This window comes from Kryptolebias marmoratus, linkage group LG6, assembly GCF_001649575.2.
Source record: "Kryptolebias marmoratus isolate JLee-2015 linkage group LG6, ASM164957v2, whole genome shotgun sequence".
Lineage (NCBI taxonomy): Eukaryota > Metazoa > Chordata > Actinopteri > Cyprinodontiformes > Rivulidae > Kryptolebias > Kryptolebias marmoratus.
The window spans coordinates 23,884,205-23,907,310 of record NC_051435.1 but is presented as its reverse complement, the minus strand read 5'-3'; the positions used below and the strand labels follow the sequence as shown (position 1 = coordinate 23,907,310).

The following is a 23,106-nucleotide window of genomic DNA, read 5'->3' as shown; positions in this document are numbered from 1 at the left end:
CCATTAAAGACAATTAAAGACAATATGTTGTCATCATTCCAAGTTTGACATATGTTTGTCTCATTTGAAACAAAACCAACTCTTTGAACTCCGGGAAATAAAAATCGCAGAAGATATTACAAATACACAATACATTCAAAAGTACAGTATTGTAACTTTAAGTTTTACAAACCTGCCAGTGTAGTGTCTGCATGCACTTTTATATAAAAATGAACCTTTTTGAAAGTAAAAGATGAGACTTTTAGCTTGACTGTTTTTAATCAGCGAGTCTTTTTCCCCCTCATTCTTATTTAACCAGTAAAGAGAACTGAAACAATTAGTTAAGCCAAATAGTTATTCCCTTTATAATGTGCAATTAAAGGTTAAATTGTAACAAATTCAAGCTGAAGAGAAACATAAAATTACTCACTATTAAGTACAAGAACCCTCAGAGTGACAGTTTGTATTAACAGAAGGTAAGATTAAAGAAATCTCTTTAGATTCAGTTTTCAAACTTGTTGAATCTATACAGTAAAATATAATTTAGTAAACAGATGCTTTGATAATGAAAAATGGATAATTATCATCTACCAAACCTGGATCTTAAAAGCCTCAGGTATAATAAGTCTTTTAGTGTGCACAATGTATCTGCGTGTTTTCTTACTGAGCAGCGCCCGGGGTTCAGGAAACAGACCTCCGTAGCGGTTGTTGAAGATTCGAGCGAGATCTTGAGCCAGCTCCAGATGCTGGACCTGATCCTCTCCGACAGGGACGTGGGTTGACCTGGAAGAGACCACTTTAGCATAAATGGTATAAATGGCATTTGTTTAGATTTGGCACGTTGACCTTTTTCGAGTCTTTCAAAGTGTTTTATGATGTTTCTCATTCACCCATTCTCACACCCATACAGAACCACTTTCTACATTCAAAACACTTTTATAGTGTCACTCACACACCAAACAGCATATCAGCCATGGTGGGGATATTCTTGCCCAAAAGCACTTTGGCAGGCTGCACAACAGGGCAATCAAATCCCTGATCCCTGAAATCAACCACAACAGGAGGTCCACCAAACTGAGGATAAATTAGAGACAACTGGAGGCACATCTCGAGGCCTCTTTAGTAACTCCACCTGTGACTCGGCAGAAAGTAATCTAAAATTTATCAAAGTTCAAAAGCAAAATACAAAGAAAAACCTGTACAATGCATCAAAACTTAAATTTGTTTATTTGTTTGAACCATGATCTACCAGGTAAAATGTAAAAAATTAATTATTTGCAGGTTATTTACTGACCGGCTTTATTGTTTTTAGAAAACTGTAACAGATATGATTCCGATGATACATTTAAAAATCTGGTCAAGAGAAAAAATACAAGACAAAGTGAACGTAGAAGTAAAACTGTTTTGAAAAGTCTTTACTCTTAAATGAAATCTCAGCATTTTAAAATGTTCTCTCAGTAGTACGTACAACATACACTCCAAAGGGGTTAAGGTAATAACTATTTTTTGTTGAACTCATTTTGACCAAAAGTAACACCATTCTGCTTCAGTATATATTTCAATATGAGTGGTAAAACAAATAAAATAGCTAAACTTAAAAACCTAGAGGAAAGACTGAGGCACCTTCATTGCACAATATTAAACAAATGTGCAATTTTACAGTTAATTACTACAGTGATATTCTCAGTTGTTATAAACCCTTGTTTTCTTTACTCCTCTCTTCTTCTGCTGTCATCGCAACACAGTTTAGCGTTGCTTTAGCATTTGGCATCCGGTTTGATTATTCTATCATCAGTGCAGCATTGTTACGAAGAGTTTTAGTTATTTTGGTAGGACAATATGTGATTTATAAAGACCTACGTGTTTGTTTTTGCACTGCCAGGCGAACCTCGTGACTGTGCAACACTCAGTCGACGGTCAGTGTAGCCATGACACTTATGTGACATTCCACCAACAACAGTGGAGGATGTCGTAGTTGGACTTTTGTGCATTTGGTTTTATTTCAAAGAGGAATTTAAAAAGAGCGCTACAAACAATCAGTAGAAGGCGTTACAGGAGCCGTAACTCATACAACAAATCAGTCTACAGCAGACAACAAAGATGGCTGAAAGAACTATGCAAAGATGCACCTAAATCATGTATTTATCAAGAAAAGAAGTTATTAAATTAAAAGAAGTAGGTGGAAACTAAAATCCTAAGAACATTCAATATAAAAAAGGAGCTTTTCTAGAATTTAGACCTCACAAACATATTTTTTACAATTAGCTTTTAGGAACTGATGTAGTATCTGCAGCAGTCTTTGTGAAATTAAACACAGACAAAGATTTTGGCTTTGAAACACTAAATGATGAATCTACTCCTGAGAACAGGATGCTCCCAGATGTCCGGGTATCCTAACAATGAGAAACTTTGCATTCTCTGCTGTCTCTGAAATGAGATTAAGACTTAATAATAAGATACTTATTGGAGTGCGGAAGTTTATTATAGATTCTGCAGATTTTTATTGAAGACAAAAATAAAGTTCTTGACCTTAAACAAACACACACACACAGCATCATACATGAATGGAGGTCTCACTTGTAGAGGAGAATGTCGGCAGCCTGGAGGACAGGATACGTGTACAGACCAACGCTGCCCTCGTTCTTCTGCTTACTCTTCATCTTTAGAAAAAGTTGAGACAGAAGACGAGAATTAAGTGGGCCAAACAAAACAAATGAAACAAAAACAAAAAGGGATTGAGCTGATTTGTTCGTTTATTCAACAAAGAGCCGTTTTTACTTTAACAACTCATCAACCTTCACACAAATCCATTTGAGTTTCAGATCGACTCATTTGTCGGATAAACAAAAAGCATTTTCTATAAAAGCAACAACGACCAGATAGTTCTCCGACTCTAAAACCGTGCAAACAAGAAAATAACTATAGGATTTAAAATCTTTGGCACATGAAGCAGAGAATTAGAATTAAGGAACCAAAGAATTATAATGCAATAAAACACAGGAAACTAGAAAGAGTCTAGCACAGAGTGAATTAAATCGACATGAATTTGGACCTGAGAGAAAGTATAAAAAAGTTCAATTTTTATTATAATAACAAAAAAATAAAAGTCAAAATATACAAACTTTATTTATCTATAGGTTGTGACTTATTTGGTAATAAGTTTGGCCGAAAAATTAAATTACTCCTGGAAACTTGTGTTGGCTTTTAGAGCTGGCTACTTGTCTCTACTTAATTAAATATACTGTAGCTTTGATGTAATTAACTTCCATGCAGGTGAGGATAAATGAGCAGAAAAAAATAAAAAGGACCACACAGAGCTCGCAAGTTCAGACTGAATTTTGTTCTGATTTAACATGAATCAATTCCTAATTAACACATGGATTGTCTTAAATTTATTCGTTCAGAAATGTTTTTTTAATCAGCGCTTTTTTTGTACGTCAGGAAGAGATTTATAACTGCTGCTAACTTTAAGACAGAGTAATACAATGCAGCGATGTGTATTTAGCTAACAGATTATACAGATTTCATTTCTGTTACATGAACACACACACGTGTGTGTGTGTGTGTGTGCACAGCAGATGATCTTAACCTTCCACTGTGGTAGGTGCCGTAGACGCGGCATGCTGGTCAGACAGCTGAGGATCCAGGAGAGCTCAGCGTGCTCAGACACCTGCAGGGTTCAGATAGCTGGAGTTAGGTATACTTACATGAACTCACACACAAATCCAACAAAGCCAATAGATTTTAGTCATTTTGATAACACTTTTTTTTGTCAGTTTATAGCAATGGACATATTACTGTTGGAGAGCTTACATGAGCTAAGCATCACTATAATATTTCCTGATCAGTTCTTTGAGAGGTTAGAACTTACCTAATGAGTGGTTTCTGTAGCTGCCTAATTTTCTTCTGTGTGATTATAAATATCTCCAAACACCCATGCATATACAAACTGATTCACTTTTCTTTCCATTATTAAAGAAAATGCTTGGAACCTCTCAGAGGCATTCCAGAGCAACAGAGCCGAAGGAGGCAGATTAAACTCATGAACAGATGAAGAGGCTGCTGTGGGACAGAGAGAGGGGAGGGGAGGGGGGAAAGTCAACTCCCTTCTGCCTCCTAGTGGATAGGGGGAGTGCTGCCAGTCCATGTCCCAATCAGTGTTACACACACACACACACACACACACACACACACACACCCCAGTAAGATCATTATCTTCTTTGCCTTCAGCAGTGGACAGATAAATATCAGATTCAATATTTCTTTTTTTCCAGGAAACATTTATTGTCTTATGTTGACTGATTCTTTCCTCCAGTAATAAAAAAACCTGTCCCCCCCCCCCCCCCCACACACACACACACACACGCCCACACAAAGAAATTAAATACAAAAAAAGAGTTTATGTCAACCAATGTTGATTGGTGAGTTTTAGATTAGATTTTTTGAAAACATTATCATCATCATCATCATCATTACTATTATGTTCAATTTCTTTATGTGTACATCAATAAAATTCAGTACTTGTTCATCCCAATAACAGTTTGTTTTTACTTTAGAAATATACAACCACTTTAAAATAAATATGAATAAAATTTGAATACACAAAAAGATATTTTTTTGTAAATTACTTATATTTAATTTAAAACAAACAAATAAATAAATAATGTGTTGTAATAGATTAATAAAAGCTGAAATGATTTAATAAGGAGAATACTTAAAAATGTAATTTTAAATTTTTATGTATTAAAATAATTTCTTTAATTTCTTTTTCTTTTAATGTTTACAGTTTAAATTTGTATTACCACGCTATCGTCTTCAAGCCACTGGGCTTTTGTACTAAGAGTTTTGGTATATCTGTAGGAACATTTTTAGATTTATGTTTCTATTCAGTAACAAACACTTAACATTTTTTTTGTCACATTTATTTATCAATTATTTTTTTCAATTTTCTTTCTGTCATAAAAAAACACCTCAAAAGCATTATAGCAAAATAACAAAAGCATTAAAACTGTGTTAGTGCATGTATGGAAGAGTTTTGTGTGTATTTAAAATTAAATGCATGAATTGTTCATTTGAAAAGAAAAACATTTATTTCTAACAGTGTTAAAATTAAAAAATAGCTTTAATTTCCTGCTTAGATTAGTGGCTGAAGGTCAAACATTATTTTTTTTGTTTATAAAAATCCAACAATGATTGGGTTTTCATTTTGTTCTTTCTCTTTTTTGAGATGTTTGATCCTAAAGTTTATCTGCAGTCTTCAAATTTGATCTACACTTCCAACAGTAAACAGACCCATTTTAAACTCTTTAAGCAGGCCCTACTTTCAGAATTATTTTCCACACTGATGTACAGATATGTGAATTTAGTCACTTCAAGTTTTGGTTGTGTTTTTCTCCCTGGTAATGATGTAACCTAATGGACCTGTCTGTCGGATATGTACATATCTCCATCCCTGTTTTAAGAGTGATGAACATGTAAATGAGGTAAATTAAACCCAACCTATTATTGTCGTTTTTGCAGTGGTGGGCCGTCAGGACCAGCAAGGCCTTCTCTGCTGGCCTAACATAACCAAGAATCATCATAATTATGATAAAGGTTAATTTAATTTACTTTCCCTAGATATCTAAAAGTATTCATATTCTCTTCATGTCATATTATGCTCCTTCCAGTGCTGTTGCTTTTAGGTTAGAGTTTTTATCCAATCAGAATTCAGCTATCTTATGCTGCCAGGCTGTACGAAATCTGCCCCGGCCTTCAGAATCAGCAATGAAGGCGTCTGTGCGCTGTAAGTGAACAGGCGAATACGGTTGATAGACAGTTGTGATAGCCAATCAGATCACGAGTTGTGTCAGTAAGGCCCTCTAGCTGGCCTCACGTTGAACATGACATTTACGCGTCCTGTGATTGGATATAGAAACTTACTAGTTTAAGCCACGGCAGTGCTATGCAGAACAACAGTCACACCCGGGACTGTTAACGGTTAAAAACTTTATTAACCCACAATGGCCGAAGAAGAGCAACACGTTGATTTGGTTGCTGATATACTGGCAAGACTGTTTTCAAGACAAACCTTTCAAGAGAAGCTAGATCTCATTAGAGGAGGACGGCCGACCCCGAGCCAGCTAACCTGTTCCAGAATGGATTTTGTGTTGAAATAAGTGTTTTGGGGGACACAACTGTTTTGGTGAGTGCAAACATTTTATTTATTTTATTCTATTTTATTTAGTTTTGACAGTAGCATACTAGATGTGTTTTAATAGCTGATGTGGGTTTCTTGATTTTTAAAATGCGCAAGATAATAGCCCATTTTGATTTTCATCCTGGTGTTATAAATCCTGGCGTAATGAAAGGTATTTATTAACTAAGTTGGACATCACTGAAGGCCTAAGTGTGAAATGCACCGCCCGCCACTGCGTTTTTGTAAAGGTTGTTTTTAATGTGCACATAGTGTGGGTGTCTGAAAGAGTGTGTGTGCAGGAAAAATCCTGTTGCTTCAGCAAATGCGGGCTTATTCTTGGCCTTTCCGCCCCTGTTTGACCCCTGTTGTTTTAAGGCTTAGAGCCTAGCAGACGTCAGGAACATAAACCACGATATCAGGCTAACATGTCAGGGAGGAGGGATTCATTACACACAGCAGACAGACAAGAGATGGGACGGATGTTGACAATGCAGAGAGTATATGATATGGTTTGAAGAGCAGTAAAACTGATATTTAAAAGATGTGGGAGGAACAGGGGGTCCATTCATGCTGCTGAGAGAAATATGTTCATGCTACAGATCATATCAGCGCTGCTGTGATGATGAGTTATCATTCAAACAGATTCTGAAGACTAAAGTAAACAACAATTCACTTTCCTCCTAAATACTTCTAGAAAACTGGAATCCAAATTGAAGTCAGTGAATCAGCAGATTCCCAAACCCTCTGAGTCCAGCTGGTCACTGGCTTTGCTCACTTTTCCAATAAAGCTGAGTATTTTCTTTGGTCGGCTGTCGTATTTTTACATGTGGAGCTGGCGTGTTCGACACAGGGGTTGCTTCGCTGCCAAGTTATGTGGCATGAGGCTAACCGGGAATAAAAATAGGGCTGAATGTGTGTGCAGCGGCAGAGGAGGAGGAGGAGGGGGGAGGTGGTAAAGAAACACAGATGGACTGAACTTAGCTCAGACCTACTCACACACACCAGCTTCCAAACTTAAGAAAAGAAAACACACATCCAGCGTCAGGGGAGGACAAAACATACCAGCTGTTCTGACTTCTCTTTCTGCTCCTGATGTGACTTTAAGCCTAAAATCTGGGTTGACCTGAAGTTCTGTAAATGTAAAGAGCGTTATTATTCATCCCAACTCCTTCATGTGGCCAAAGCTGGCCGTAATGGTGGTTTTAGGACAATTTGTGTTTTTGCAGTCACCATGAACCCACAGCTGAAATGATGGCCATAAGAATCAGCAGTAATGAAACACACATTTTCTGTGGCAGTCAGCAGTTCAGCAGGTAAACACCCAAATCAGCTGCAAATAAACAAACTTTTCTCTTTATTTTTGACAAACATACAAAGACATAAAAAAACTGTGGGGAAAGAAAAAACTCACATATTCATATATAAACACTGTACACTTGGTAATTAGTGTAAATATTCTCTAAAATAATCCCATTAAATAATTACATTATGATCCAGAAAGGGTGACATTTTTTGATAAAAACAATTCTGTCCAGTTAGATGTGATTTAATGCAGTCTAATATTTTTGATTAATTTTAGCTTATTTGCTGTTTAGCTCGTCTGATGTCGGTGTCTCAAATATTTAGATCAAATAAACCACTTTACACCATCAGTTAGGAATTAAATTTATTTGACTGGAAACCCTAAAACAACCCAAATACTCAGTCTCTTAATGCAATGACCTTATAAGATCCCAAATCAGAGTCTTTACAATTATTTGGCTCTAAATTACTGTTTACTACTGATACCAAAGTCTGAAGTAGCAAACCAAGCTTTCTACAAACCAACCTGAGAAATTCTAATTTGTACATGTGTAGATAAAAGAGATATTAGTAAAAGATCAAATGTAAAAAGTAAATGACATTGAAGTTACACAAAAGTTTTTGTGAACATCTGTTTAGAGTTTCAAAGCAAAAACTAACAAACAAACAAAAAAATTGCTGTGAAACAGGTGCCAGTTAATTTGACCTGGGCCAAGTCATACCCCCACCTTGGACTTAATGATTACCATTTTGTGAACAGTGGTTACCATTTTGTACCCATGCACTCAATGTATGCAATTAATAACTATAGGCATGAAGCTCTGCAACCCTGCTAGACAGACTCTCAGTACAGAGAGAGTATGGAGCAACTTAACTGGCTTCTGTTTTTCTTCAAACCTAATACATTGTTCTAGCGCAATGCTTAATTTCAACAAAATTCTATCTTCAGATTAAGGCGTGCTTCATAAAACCATGAAGGCTACAGCCCCAAATATCTAGGCCTAAATACATTATTATTAATATTGTTGTTAATAATAATAACAATAATAATAATAATAATAATAATGTGACAATAACATGTTCTTCAGTCTGTAATCTGAGAGTTTGATTTGTCTATAAGGCTGCATTTACACCTGATAGTCCAGTAGACTCGGTTCGACTGGAGACCAAAACTGCAACATTTGTTCCATTTTCAGCTGCTGCGGTTCTCATTCACACTGCACTGAGTCAAACGAGCCAAACCCTTTGAGCAACCTGTTCCCTCCCTCGCCTGTGGTGGCGCTGCACCAAGAACTACTGAAAAAAATAACATGAAAACCTCTGAAGAAGACACTGAGCACAACTTCCTTCTTCTGGAAAAGTAAACAAAAATGGAGTGGCGTCAAATTTTAGCTGTTTCAGGATTTCTGTTTTGTCTGTGGTACATGTGCCAAACAAACATTTTTCAACAATGGACTCAGCATGAGCGGTACAAGCTATTCCTCCCGCTAGTGGTAGAAATACGCTTTTGTTTTGGTTGTATTTACCCAGAAGGCCCTGTGCTATAGAACGCTTCCTGCTTTTGGAGCGGTCTTTGGTAAATACTTTATTTATCCCAAAGGGAAATTAAATGTTGTTGTAGCTCATAATCCTGGTTTTGTTAAAGAGTTGTTATAGATGATGATTACTGTGGGCAGGAAGGATCTCTCGTAGCAGTCTGTCCCGATGTGTCCTCAGTCCTGGTGTCCTCGAAGAGCTCCACCAGGTAAGCTTGCTGGCCTCCTGCAGAGCCATGATGGCTGAGCTCTGGAAACACAGGTCGGTCTTGAAGTCCTGGGTGATCTTCCAGACCAGGCGCTGGGAGGGCAACTTCCAGATTAAAAGCTTGATGGACTTCTGGTAGTGTTGAATCTCTCTGAGAGCCACGGTACCGGGCCTGTAGCGGTGAGGCTTCTTCACTCAACCAGTGGCTGGCGTGTTCCTGCGGGCAGCTTTGGTGGTGAGCTGCTTCCTGGGAGCTTTACCTCCAGTGGATTTGCAGGCAGTCTGCTTGGTTCTGGCCATGACTGAACTTCAGGTTTTTTCGTGTTTAAAACTGAAGATGTTAATCAACTGCTCCCGATTGGGGGAAAAAAAAATGCTTCCAGATGCACAGCATTCAATACCAGAAGAAATAATCATCCAAAAAGTGATTTACATCAAGAAAAAAAGAGGAATAAAGTTTTCAAAAGCAATATCTCAGAATGAATGTAATAGAGCTACTCCAACATGCAGCCACCTTTAGCGGCGCAATTCTAGAAGACCGATCCAGAATTAGTACTTATAAACTAGTACAAGTATGACGTGCAAAGTTTAAGTCCTGAGTTTCACACTAATTCCCTGTCTATACTACTCTGGACATTTCAAAAATATATTTGTTTTCGCTGTTTATAAAAAATCTACGTCAAATGATGCTAAGAAAAACATTATATCAAACCACTAGATGGCAAGAACATCCAGATTAATAATATGTCAAATTACAGAGAAAAACATTCATAGGTTGCTTAAAGATTTTTGCAAAACAACTGTAGTTTCTTTCTTCTTTGATATAAAACTATTTACAATATCCTCTTAGTTATTAATCATTTCAGCATACAATCAAAGTTTAATGGTGACAGAATCAGGATGAAGTGAGACTAGTCGAAAGAAAACTATTAAAAAACAGCTCCACTGTTGTTTTGGTTTCTAGGTCACCAAATGATAGTGGGCTTCCATAAAGCAGGCTGCTATGATCTTTAGTCAACATGGATACACAAAAAACTGTTTTTAAAATCTCCTCTTCAGAAAACATTTTTCAAAATCTTAGTTTTTCTCTCCAAAATCCCACATGTGAATAAGGTGCAAACGCAGCAGAAAATAGTTAGTTTGGAGTAGTGTGGATGGGGCCTCAGTGATCTGCATTCCCTCACAGAAAAAAACACATGAATTTACCACGATTTGCACATGTGATCACATAACCATATTCCAGAATCACATTTCCCATGTGCCAAACACATTTATCATATTTTAATATGATGCCACAAGCAGCGGCACTTACGAGCAAATGATGATTTGAAAACATGATCATTTACATGTGAAGTTCATGTTTTTTTTGTTTGTTTTAGATATATCAACACACAAAATATGAAACAATGTATTTCTGTTTTTGTTTTGTTGTTATATTTACATATAAACAAAATTGTTTACCACTTAATAACTGATCATTCACTCATGATAATAAACAACAAAGCAAATCTTCAAAAAAACATAAACACAGCATTTATTATGTCATGTTTTTGATTCTTTCACTCTAGTGCCAATGACATGGAAAGCAGTGTTTTGTCAGAGAAAAAAAAAAAAAAATCACATGAGAATCACATTAACAATTTTTAAACTGAAGTACATCAGCTGAGTGCAATGATTTAAATTACAGCTTTTAAAATACACAGCTGGCAGCCATCTATTTGTCCGTTACCCCTACCCCCCTTACCAACCTGGGACTGCTGGAACAGTATCGCCTTCTCTGGGTTGATGCCACAGGCCAACAAGCTGGCAGCCATGTCCAATATGTTATTCCGGAGCTGGGCTGGATCCTGAGGCTGAGTAATGGAGTGCATGTCTACTATGCTGTAGAGCACTGAGGGGTACTGGTTTTGGAGGGCCACCCAGTTTACCAAGGCACCCAAGTAGTTGCCCAGATGTGGCACTCCAGTTGGTTGGATCCCTGAGAACACAAGACCACCTCCAGTAGGATCCTGAGAAAAAACAGGGAACATTCTTTGTTTGGTTTCATCTGCACGTTGAGAGTTAAAAAAATTTGTTTGAGAAGCATCCTAATGAGATGCCTGAACCACCTCAGCTGAACTCCTTTTGATGTGGAGGAACAGTGGCTCTACTTACCACTGGATCTCTAAGGCTGAGCCCAGCCACCCAACAAAGGAAGCTCATTTCAACTGCATGTATCCAGGATCTTGTTCTTTTGATCATGATCCAAATCTAATGACCACAGGTGAGGTTTGAAATGTAGACAGACCAGTGAGGCATGAGCTTTACCTTTAAGCTCTGCTCCATCTTCACTACTTATACTACAGAAGTATAGTTTAGTTTCATTTTGATTTAACTGCCTTAAATAAACAAGATAATACGAGACAATTCAGTTTCACAGCCTCTATCTTTTTTTTTACTGCAAGTGTTTTCATAATATCAGTCTCAAAACTAATTTAATGATGTCTAATTGATTGATCTATAAATTCTAGAAACCAGCAGAAACTCTTCAACTATAGTCCAAATAATGTACTGTATCAGCTAATAACATTTATTATCCATTTAACCTACATTAAAGCATGAAAAGCACTATGAGACTATGGGAAGAATCATTAAATAATCCTACATGCAGCTCAACACTTAACCATAAAACATGGACACAGCTTGAGCTGTGTTTGTCTGCTCTTTGTGTGATTGGGCAAACACTGATTTTCTCTTTGTGTAGAGTCTAACTGTGCCAAACCACTTCATTTCTTTTGGCATCAATCTCCACCTCATTTACTCTGCTTTGCTGGCAGTGTTTAACCACTGCTTGTGGCATCTTATCCACATGGTACAATTAGAGGGGCAAGAAAAGTAGCACCTGTCACCAGACATGAAACCACACTGGCATCTAAAATCTTAGGCTTCTTCATCAAAGCTGCTTTGGACTCAAATTGGTAGTGAGTGAGCTGGAAGATACAAAAACGTGAATTGAACTTTTTTTGTTTCAGTTGGGCTGACAAAAAGACAAAGTGTTGTCAGCCAGAGCAATATAAACCACCACTGAGAGGACACACTGATCCAGTTTGGATCCGAGGTCTGATGGATGCACAAAGTAAAGTGCTCAATAAGACATGTTTAAAAAGTGGAAGGAATTGATTTTTTAGATAAATTGAGCTTTTCCTTATTTCATACTGGTTGACAACTCCACGATCCACAACCTACAAGACCTATAACAACATAGTTGGATTAAGAAATATTTGGAACACCTTCTTCAGTGTGAAGGCAAAAGGCACTTTCATTAAACACTTCAAGCCAGGACTTTGGTACATTCTGGCTGCCTCTGTATGAATTCTGAAAGGACCAAGGCAGAAAGGGAGGGGGAATGGGGGGTTGAAGCCACTTGATGTGTCTTTGTGCTGCCAAGCGAGGTAGTAACAGAGCCGTAACATTTAACATGTGAAAAGGTAACCCGGCTTTATGGCCCAAGAATGTGATCTAGTAACAGCATACAGTCTGTGCATACAGCACTACATATGAGCTTGATTAGTGATTTATGAATGCAGGAGGCAGCCTAAAGATGGACTCGTAAGTGCTTGCCAAATAGGTTTATTCAGTTATTTTCCGCATCCTAGAGACCCTCTCCTGCATCCTCACCACCCCATGTACAACCAGTCTGGCATGACACTCATCAGGATTTAGCTACGTGCTACAAGATCACATCCTATTTGTACGATACTGCCACCACAGGTATCAAGTCTGACGTAAATTGTTTCCATGACCTTGTCATGATATAAAGATACAACAGCAATTTACTGATCCCCATTGGGGAAATTCATGTTAAAGCAGCAACAAGATTACAGTGACAAAAAAAATAAATAAAAATATAGTAAAGCTATATATACAAATTACTAATGACACAAAATGGCATAAAAAAAACCATTAGTTTAAATTATTAGTATGTTAGGGTTTTTATGTTATCAGCCTTGTGCTCATGTGTAAAACTGCCTACGTGAGAAACCAAGGTCAGATGGCGGGCGGCACACCATCTGGCTTTCCCAAACAGCTATGTGTTTTTGTTATGCTTATGTTTAAACTATGGTCTGGACTGAGTTTGCCCGGCTCAGATCAACCCCTTTTTTCTTCTTCCCTTAATAAAAGAGAAAGCCCAAGTAAGGTGGCAGAACTTCCTGGACAGCACGCCGTTAGGAGCTGTTGTGGAATTTCCCCCCTTTGCGAAGGCCTTCACAAAAAGACAATGAGCCTCTCCGGTGTGATTTTTTTCTTAGCAGGTTGAATAAATCAAAACCCTGACATAGTACTTTGTGTGAGTGTTTTAGGTCTGCTTGCTGTTTGTAAATCATACTGCATGCATACATGCAACACTGATAGGTGTTTGGTTTTAAAGCAATAAGTGAAATCTGCTTTGACATTTCAGCAATAGTCATGAACTTACCGGTAATCATATTGTGCATATGATAGTTCCATTGCAAATAGGATCAGTCATTCCTCTGACTTCTACTTTTTAATATTATTTTCTATAAATTGAGTTAGGACAGCCACTTAAAAAAATTGTGAATATTTATGCAATCACTTGCATTACATATTTTCTTATTTAATTGGTATTACTTTGTAGAAATTTGATTTAACTTAGTCATTAAAGAGTTTATATTGACCATGATTAATTTATGGCAGCAATAAAAGGTCAAAAGATCCAAAGGGGTGAATACTTTTTATAGGCACTGTGTATGCACAGAATGAAAAGTGTGAAAGTGTGTAGGAACAAACGTGTGGACAGTATTAAACTTGTGTTTTTTTTCCACACATTTCTTCTTATTCTCAGTTTTATAGAAAAAAGAAGAATGAAACAGTTTTTTTATTTTTAAATGAAGCTGTTGTAGTTTTTATACGATGCTCATAAATTCGTTTTTATTGTGACTGAATTGATAAAACCGTAAAAGTAAATTAGGGTGAACTCACTCTTTATCAAAATAATAACAGAGTTAGGTGGCGTAAAAAAAATAAACAATTTGTACCCATCTACCCATCACTGTGGTTTTACTGAAATAAATGAAAAGGTTGTGCTCATCATGGCGTTGAGTATAACAAATTATTCAAACTGCAAAGTCAAAGTACAAAGTGGTTCACAATTTCTATTTATTACATAAGTGGCAGATCAAGCTTTTCCATTTATGAAGACTAAACATGAATCATTTTTCAAAGATAAATCCATCAAAAATCCATGATTATCCAAATTTACCCCTCATTTAAAAAAAATGCCTCAAAAAACGTTTAGTTTGATCTAAGTTTGTGTTGATGAGCTGTCAAGCGTAACAGCTGGAACTTTCAGAAGAGTCCTTTTTAAAAACTTCTCCCCTTAGACCCCTGGGATCTCTGTGTTATCACCTCCAATCTGACTGGTGATCATATGTTCCCCAGCTGCACTTTTTCAAGGTTATCATAACTAATCATTAAAACCTGAAGCTCTTGCAGGAAATCCTCTTTGGTTGCTGCTGAGAAACCGGTTATCTTGACAGCTTGCCGAGCGACATCACATTCAATCTGACTGAAGGACAGATTCAGCACAGCATCTGTGATCAGATAACGGCAGCTTTTTCACCAGTGTGTCCTGGAGCCTTCCCATCTCTCAGAGGCAGTCCTCCAGAGCCCGGAGGGATCAAGTAACGACAGTTTTGAGGCCTGCATGGTCCACAACATCCCCATCTACTGGCCTGCAGGAGTGCCTCTCCACTCCACCAGAGAGAGGCAGGCAGGAAGGAACTGGGTGCTTATGTCATTACCAAGGGGGTAATTGCACTGGAGTACCATTGATGCTGAGAGCCTCTTAAGAGGTGTCAGGATTGATTTGGGTGTGGACGGGGCCCCGAGCCTGGCTCATGTGTGTTCTCACCTCAAACTGACACGCCTAACGCATGTTCCCCCTCTGCTTCATGCCCTGGGGGAGGCCATTAGCCATGCAGACATGGTAATGTTGTCATTTGAACCAATCGAGTGTCAAATAAGAGTCAACGCCACGACTAACTGGCCACTGAGCAATCATGGCCCATCACACACTCTGCTACTTTTGCCAGACACCTCTATGTTACTTTCGGTCAGAGGAAAGCGTCTTTAAATATGTGCTTCTGTAGCTGTTGGAGGAAAAAGAAGTAAATCAAATACTGCTCGATGACAGAGGAGACGAGAAATGTAACACAATTAATGTCTGTAATAAATACAATATCGCAAAGCCAACAGAAACAAAATATCATCTTATGTACATTTGGACTGTGCATGTCAAATTATTTACATAAAAAAAGACTTTTTGAGTGTTCAGTTTCACATTTTGAAGATGAACTACCAGATGATATGCTACAATATATTCAAGTTATTAAATACACTACTTTTTTATAAAGCAGTTCACATTATTACACTGGTCCATTACTTTGATTAAAAATCATAATTCCGGCTGTGAAATAGGTTTATCTTGTGGAATTTTTTGTCTGGCAATATGTTAAACATAGCTAGTATCTATAGTAATAAATAAGATCCATAACTTGCAATATCCAATTTCATCTCCATGTATTTAAAATGGAAATTGAAAAACCAAGAACTGACATGACTCTGGTTGATTCAATCTTTAATTCATAATTTTTAAGGAAAAGGTTTAGCTTGTTCACCATCTTTGTTTAGGGTGTTTGGAAAAATTCATGAAATATTACCACAATATATGCAGATATTTGATTGGAAAACAAGTTCAACTCTACGAAATGAAAGCTCTCAATGAAAAAGGTACCAAAGTTATTGCAGTTTAACCTAAGGGGCACATGAATGCCTGGTCCAGGTTTCATGGCAATCCATCAAATGGTAACTGAGACACAATACTCAGATTCACCAAAGTTAGCCTTATGGCTCTACTAAAAAAGAAAGTCGGGGCACGTTCAAAGTCTTTTAGGATAAGAGAAGTGATCTGTGTGTCTGAAATAAGTGGTAGCCCTGAAAAATAAAACGTCTTCAATTCTCAGTTACCAGGTAAAAGTTTTCAACTTCAATGAAATGTCTCAGAGCACAATGCCACTTGTTTTTTTTCCCAATTGTCCTTTATTTCAGTCTCAGTTCTATCTTAAACAGATACCTGCTGATGAAATGTCACATACACAACACTAGCTGTTCTCTCCTCATATTTTACACTGACAGCCACAGCATAGTCACACTTCACTATCGCAAAGGTGACGAAAGCCTTCCTCATCTGTGTCTGCCATATGCTGAATGCATTAAGCGCCATGTGCGTGAGCCATTAACACCAACAGCTAGAAGGTTACATACACTAAAAGGCCATGTTTTCACACTTGCAGAGCCTTTCCGGGAATACGTGTTCATTTGTCAGTGTGTGTGTGGTAATATTCATAGGGATAGGAGGTCATGTGCAAACACAGACGTATGTCCACACGTGTCGTAGTCGGAGCCTACATCAACACTGGTAAAGTTGTGAAGGTGTCTGTTCATAAGAATTTGACAGCTCACATTATGGACCAGCATCAGTGGAAAGAAAACTATGAGACAGCCAATAAAAAAGTAATAAGACCAGATTCTGTGCACAAGCTGCATTAATAAAACATAAAATATTGTTTAAGATGGAGGTAATTCACTTAATGTAATTAAAGAGTAAAAAATTCCCACAAATCCAGAGTAAGCATAATCCCAGAATGCCACAGAAACATTTGACCTGACAATAAAATAATACCTATACAAATTAATTTAGCACAAAGACTAAATCTGGCACCTAAAACTAACCTTCAATCTCATATTTGTCTTTTTCAAACTGACAATGTCACACTTGTTCTTTAGAGAAAAAAAACAAACAAACAATAACTAAAAGTAACAGTTCAGACATTCTGAAGATGCGTTTTGTAGAAAGGTTATAAACAACTAATATTTTACCTGTTGTAGATAGCTCTTTAAACAACATCAGTTTGGAGAAACAGAGTTGAAATTCAACAAAATTAGAACATAACAGCTAGTCAGATCCAACTGGATTCCTGTCATCTTCAAACAGCTTAACAACCTTAACATCACCACATGGTTATTACATGGTTACATGGTTATTCAACAGAAATATAAAATTCCTGGTGGAAATATTCCAGGCTGCACTGGTGCTACAGCTAGCTGCTGCTGTTGCTGCTGCTAATTGCTCTAACAGATAACCACAGAATTTTGTGCAAATAACTGTGTAAAATGTAAAATAAAGGTGTTGTAAAGTTTTAAAAAACTAAGTATTTTAATAAATTGCTTTGAGATTTTAAATATATAAGTTGTTTTATTGTGGCAGCAATCCACTCTCTTTTTTTTTCATTTTTCGTTTTTTTTTTTTTTTGGACATGCTGAACTTTAATCTTTTAACCATTTCTCTCAATTGAAGGCGTTCAAAGAGTTATCTGCAACAGGTAAAACATTAATTGTTTACAAACCTTACAAAAACCCTACTTTAAAATGTCTGAGCTATCTTCCTAAATCCTAATTATCCAAGAGGAGCACATAAATACACTTAGATTGCATGCTCTTCTTACTCATTAGTTCAGAGGTGGATCTTTCAACTTTATCAGACCAATAGTCTTACTACATTTACTGTTATTCATAAAAGACAAAATTTTGGTTGAGCTTACATTTGCAAAATGGTGCATTTTATCTTTACAGATCTCCTCTGAACTGCTTTTCAAGGCCCATCCATCATATCATAACCTCAGTGTCCTGGAGCGGTCCACTGACATCTCCCAATAAAAACCTGAAGAAAGGCCATGACAGACACTGTTTTTTTACCGGGCCAATTTCAACACATCGCAAAACCACCTCTGGGAGTGTCGCCCTCACCCTGCCGTGAATTACCATCAGTTTTTCGTTGGTCAGCAAAGGGCTCCAGAGCTGCCTGCATCTACGCAGAACAGAGATGGGGCCACTGATGGAGGACTTTAAGGCTTCTCCTGCTGGGTGTCTTACACATAAGATTCTCCTGCTGTTTCCTGGGCACACTAGGTATCCCATTAACACCAATGCTATGCTGAAACAAGTCAGCTCATTTCTGTGTTTGTTTCTTCATCTCTGTCTTTTGCTCATTTTGGGACCTGTTGAAGCAGGCAACCAACAGAGCTGCACTTCAGAAAGGTACCAAACAGGAAATTGGGCTTACTGTATTTCTCTTCCTTATCTCTAAAGGAATGTGTGTATTTAAACAGAGTTGGAACACACTACAGCTTGAAACAAAATGTATTTGACCACAAAGAAAACACATATATTTGAAACTGGCATTACATTAAAGAGATGGGGAAGAGGATAAAACAAGAAAAAGAATGATAAAAAAAAAATTTACCTGAAGCAATGTGTCACTAGAGTCTAGTTAGAGTTAGAGTTTTTATTTTCTGCTGTCGAGTAAGTTGGAGGGGCAGCAAAAGGGAAGGCCCAAAAGGAGCGTTTGATTAAATCTGCGGTTGACGTGTGGGACAGGTGAGATTGATGAGGTTCCTCCGAGCTTCACACTGTGCAGAGAGCGGGGGTACAGGAACAGAACACTGCAGTGTGGCAGGACGGGGCTCGGGGCCCGCTCGCACCGTGGGGTCCCATGGCTGATTAATGGGACTGGAGGCCCTTCAAAAACAGTCCTCCCCGCAGACAGGGCCTGACAGTCGTCCAAAAATAACCTGGCAGGGGTGGCAGCCCCAGCCTCCAGCCCTAACAGGCTGCAGCTTCTGAAGGAAACACACTTCAATAGAGCCTGGGGGAGACGAACGGCTCCTACTTAAAGCAGGAAACTGTTATCTGCCTCATTAGAAACTAAACATTAAACAACTTTTCTAGTCTGTGGGAAGGGAGTCATACTAATTTTAAATCAATGCCAATATCATGTTACCTGCTGATGTTATTGTACTTGACTTTTGGGGAAAAAAATAAAAACAAGACACCAAAGTAGGACAATTTTCAAGCCACGGAACCCTGTGGTCAATAGTAAATAGATTTACTTAGGTTCTGACTACATACTAAAGATATTTTAATTAAATTTTTTTCTCTATTTTAAAAAAGGAATCTCTCAAGATAAAAATCAGATATTTCAATAAAAATTCTACAATACCAATGCTTTGCCAGTAGGTGGTGATATTGGCGGCAATAACGACACATCAAAATGGAAAGGAAGAATACTCGGAGATGGGCAGAAGGTTCTGCCATTAAGATATACTATACCTAGAAAAAGGACCAGAAGCAGGAAGTTGAAACCACAAAGGACAAGCACCTCTAATAAGCTGGCTGCAGTACAAGTTTTAAGACTTGTAAAAGAATCTGACATTTGCCTGACTAAAAATAAAGACTTTAGATCATTTTAAGCCATTTTTCGTCGATTCGTGTAGTTCTTACATTGCTACTGCAGGGTTTCCCCTAGTGTATTATAAGCCTGGCGGCCCGCCAGGCTTTACTACGCCCACCGCCAGGCTAAGCTCATCTGGTTTATTGTGAAATACGTAATTTTTTTTATACACGTTTCTTTCCACTCGCACCCCCAAAAGTATAAATCTACGCATTGATCACCGCTCGAGGGTGCGCGCGCCAACAGTGACGCAATCGTGCTGTCCCCACCCCTGCGCGAAGCCCCGCGCAATGTCGTGTACCTCCTAGTTTTTTTTTAATTCGTGAGAACCGCATGCGCCGCACTCTATTTAAAATGCACGATTTCTGTGCTCTAGCGGAGCTGGTTCGGCTGTACCCTCTATGAGAGATCACAAAAATAATCAAATGGCTCAAAACTCACAGAAGGAGATTACTGCTGCAGCCGATAAAAAGGAGTGTTTATAGATCACAGAGAGAAGAAATATTAGTCCTATGATGGGCAGAGTTCTCTGTTGTTATTCATTGGCCTTGAAGTGAGATGTGTGTTGGTGCCTTGTTTGCCCTTTTTCATTTATGTTAAATAAATTTATTTGTAAATGTGACTTAAATTAGGATTCAAATTAGGTGCAAACAATTTGTATTTATTATTTTAATTGTATTTTTGTTTGAAAAAGTATTTCAAAAGTGCCTTTTTGTAAAGCTGTAGTTGTGTAAATATTTGACACAAATATCTTACAATATCAAATAATAAATAGCCATATTTTCAACTTTCCTGTCAACTACTAAATCACGGTAGGCCAGTGGTTGGCCGGCGATCGGCCACCTACCACCGGGCTTAGCCTATTTTCTGGGGAAAACCCTGTACTGTATGTTCAAATATGCATTTTTTTAAATATACATTTAGTTTCAACTACTTCTTTGAGGCTTCAACAAAAGTGTCATGTTACACTGATTGACAATGTCATTGCCTATTAGCAAGTAGGGAGGGTGCGTAGGATAAAACAACTGTAGGCACTTTTTCTTTGACACTGTTTAACATTACCTCTCACCTGTCAACTTTCTCAGCAGTCAAAGTTCAATGGCTACACAATCCAAAAAAAAAACAAAAAAACATTGTACATGTAGATGAGAAGTTCAGATGCTTAGACAACGATGTGGTTGTCTACAAAGGTTTAAGACATTGTGTTACCAAAGTTTAAAGGAATGCAAAAGCTAAATATTATATATCAGCAACTAAAAAGCTAAAGAAGACTGTTCTGTTATGTGGGAAGAAATGAATAGTACAGTAAGACCATACAGTAATTAGCAAATAGTATTTAAATTAAATATTGGAATCAGATAATCACAGATAACAAGATGATTGCCAATAAGTTCAATGAATTTTTGGTTTCCACTGGTAAAGAATTCACAAGTAATTTTAAATTTCTCCATTACTGAAATGAATACATGATTCCTCTCAGTATAGTTTTTCTTTGCAGCAAGATAACCAGATGGAGGTTATTTCTGGCACTGATAGCCATTCAAAAGATCTTTTGTATAACATTTAAGCTTTTAAAATGCTACTTTGAAACGATATCTTTGTTTTGTTTTCATCAGTTCCACTTACTCGTTTCATGAATTTATCCTTCACCAGTGGAAATGTTCCCAATAAATGGAAGGTAGATAGAGATGCTCATTTTTAAAATCTGGAGCACCTGATCTGGAATGTAATTATAGGCTAGTCAGTATTTCACTCTTATTTTTCAAAACATTTGGAGAAGGTGGTGGCTCTATAGAAATTTGGTAATAAGTAACACTTTCTATCTAAATAAACAAGAAATGAAATAAAATCCGGCAATGACGACAATGTTATTGCCATATTAATCTAGCAAAGATTAAATAATGGTCAATTGATTCAAAATAGTTTTGCTTGTAGCCTCAGAAGAGTCTTTTAGAACCTACTAGAAAGTGTCTGAATCACAACAACACTGGAAAACCTTCTGTAGTGTGAAGGCAATCATGATGCCGCTACATTGTTAGTACTCACAAAATGTTTTTTTCCTGCTGTTTTTCTCATCCTGAAATGCTCTCCAGTGCCCTCGCCACAACTGATTTGTATCACATCTGTATTAGGTTGTTTCCATGACCTTGGTATGCTTACAGTCGAAGCAAGGCGTGAGGCAAGAATTAATCGTTGCAGCATTGTGGCGGGAGCTTTCTAATAACTTTCTTGGAGCACTGCCCATGCAGTGTAGGCATAATAAAGTTGGCAGCACTGGCATGAGACCAGTGTGGCCAGTCCTCCTTCAAATTCTCAGTGACCAAGCCACATCAGTATGCACGGCCCCCACATCATGAATATGCTGCTACCACGCTCCACCAGAACCTCAACACACTGCCAACACAATGATAAACCATCACCAGCTACCTACGGACGTTTTGTGCATCCTCAAAGTGTATAACTCAAAAGTAAAAAAAAAACCACTACATTCTTAATATGCCCCGTAAAGATGTTACTATGATCCAACAAATACCACATTATGGCTGATTTTTTTATATAATAGCCGGATCTTTATCCAGACTGAATGGGTCTAAAATTTCTTAGCACAATTTGCAAGTCAAAAATGTTTCTATCAAAAATTTAACCACTGTAAAAAATTGGGAAAAAAAGCCAGTTCATCTCAAGCAACTCTATAAGAACCTCTTCAGATGTGAAGTGGGACTGAGCCATGTACTTGGCATTAAGGACTAGAAAACACATTTCAGGAAGTCCAGAAAGAGTAGAATGATTTATGAGTTTCAGATTTACCAAATGCCACAATTATTTGCATTTATTTATTTGCTTTAAAGTGTAAAAATGCAAAACAGATGCAAATTAGAATTACTTACTAAAACTAATTCACTTCACCCTTTTTTGCGTGATCACCAGAGCAGCTACGTGCATCTGGAAAAGCAAACACTAGCTTAATTTATACGTAGCTTCTTAACTCAGATAAACACATTGTGAGTCTGCTTTAAATTTAAATTATCCCACTTCCTTCTCCTTCAGTGCTGACAAAGCAAATGTTTGAATTTTATTTCACTGGTGGGAAACAAATGACTGACACAAGACCTAATAATACCTGAAAATACACAAGAAAGTCCAAACACAGCAGAAAATAACCGGTGCACATATCGTAAATTTATTAATATGTAATTATGGTAACACTCAGACAAGACCTCCACCACCGACATCTCTGAAGAACGCAGTCATTTCCTCCTGCAGAGGCAGTAAATGTTAACTTGAGAGCAGCTCAAAGACAGTATCAGATAGTTTTAATTAAATGTCAGCTGATCAGGAAGAAGTTCCAAATCAGGCACACAACTAAAATATAAGAAGACTCCCAAGACACCACTGTGGCTGCATTTCTATGGCCTGGTTCTGTCATTCGACTTAGTCAGATGAATTTTCAGCAAAAGAGTAAGTAGACATATGGGACTGTTTTAGGAGATGGGTAAATGCAGAGCATTTGAGTGAGGGCTCTGGCTGGAGAATGATTAAAACAGACCCAATTACA

At 37.6% G+C, this 23,106-nt stretch overlaps 1 protein-coding gene across 3 annotated transcripts in view; it reads right to left on the bottom strand.

The window, feature by feature from the left end:
• The window catches only part of wars2 (tryptophanyl tRNA synthetase 2, mitochondrial), a 68,305-nt gene that overhangs the window by 3,379 nt on the left and 41,820 nt on the right, over positions 1–23,106 (bottom strand). For 2 of the 3 annotated variants that reach the window (XM_037976310.1, XM_017430140.3), the window contains exons 2-5: positions 10,951–11,211; positions 3,569–3,649; positions 2,557–2,639; positions 644–762 (exon numbers count right to left, since the gene is read on the bottom strand). In XM_037976310.1, coding sequence (XP_037832238.1) covers positions 644–762; positions 2,557–2,639; positions 3,569–3,649; positions 10,951–11,073 — 406 coding nt within the window. In that variant the 5' untranslated portion in view covers positions 11,074–11,211. The remainder of the gene's footprint in view (positions 1–643; positions 763–2,556; positions 2,640–3,568; positions 3,650–10,950; positions 11,212–23,106) is intronic. The other variant, XM_025009054.2, reaches the window with a different exon arrangement.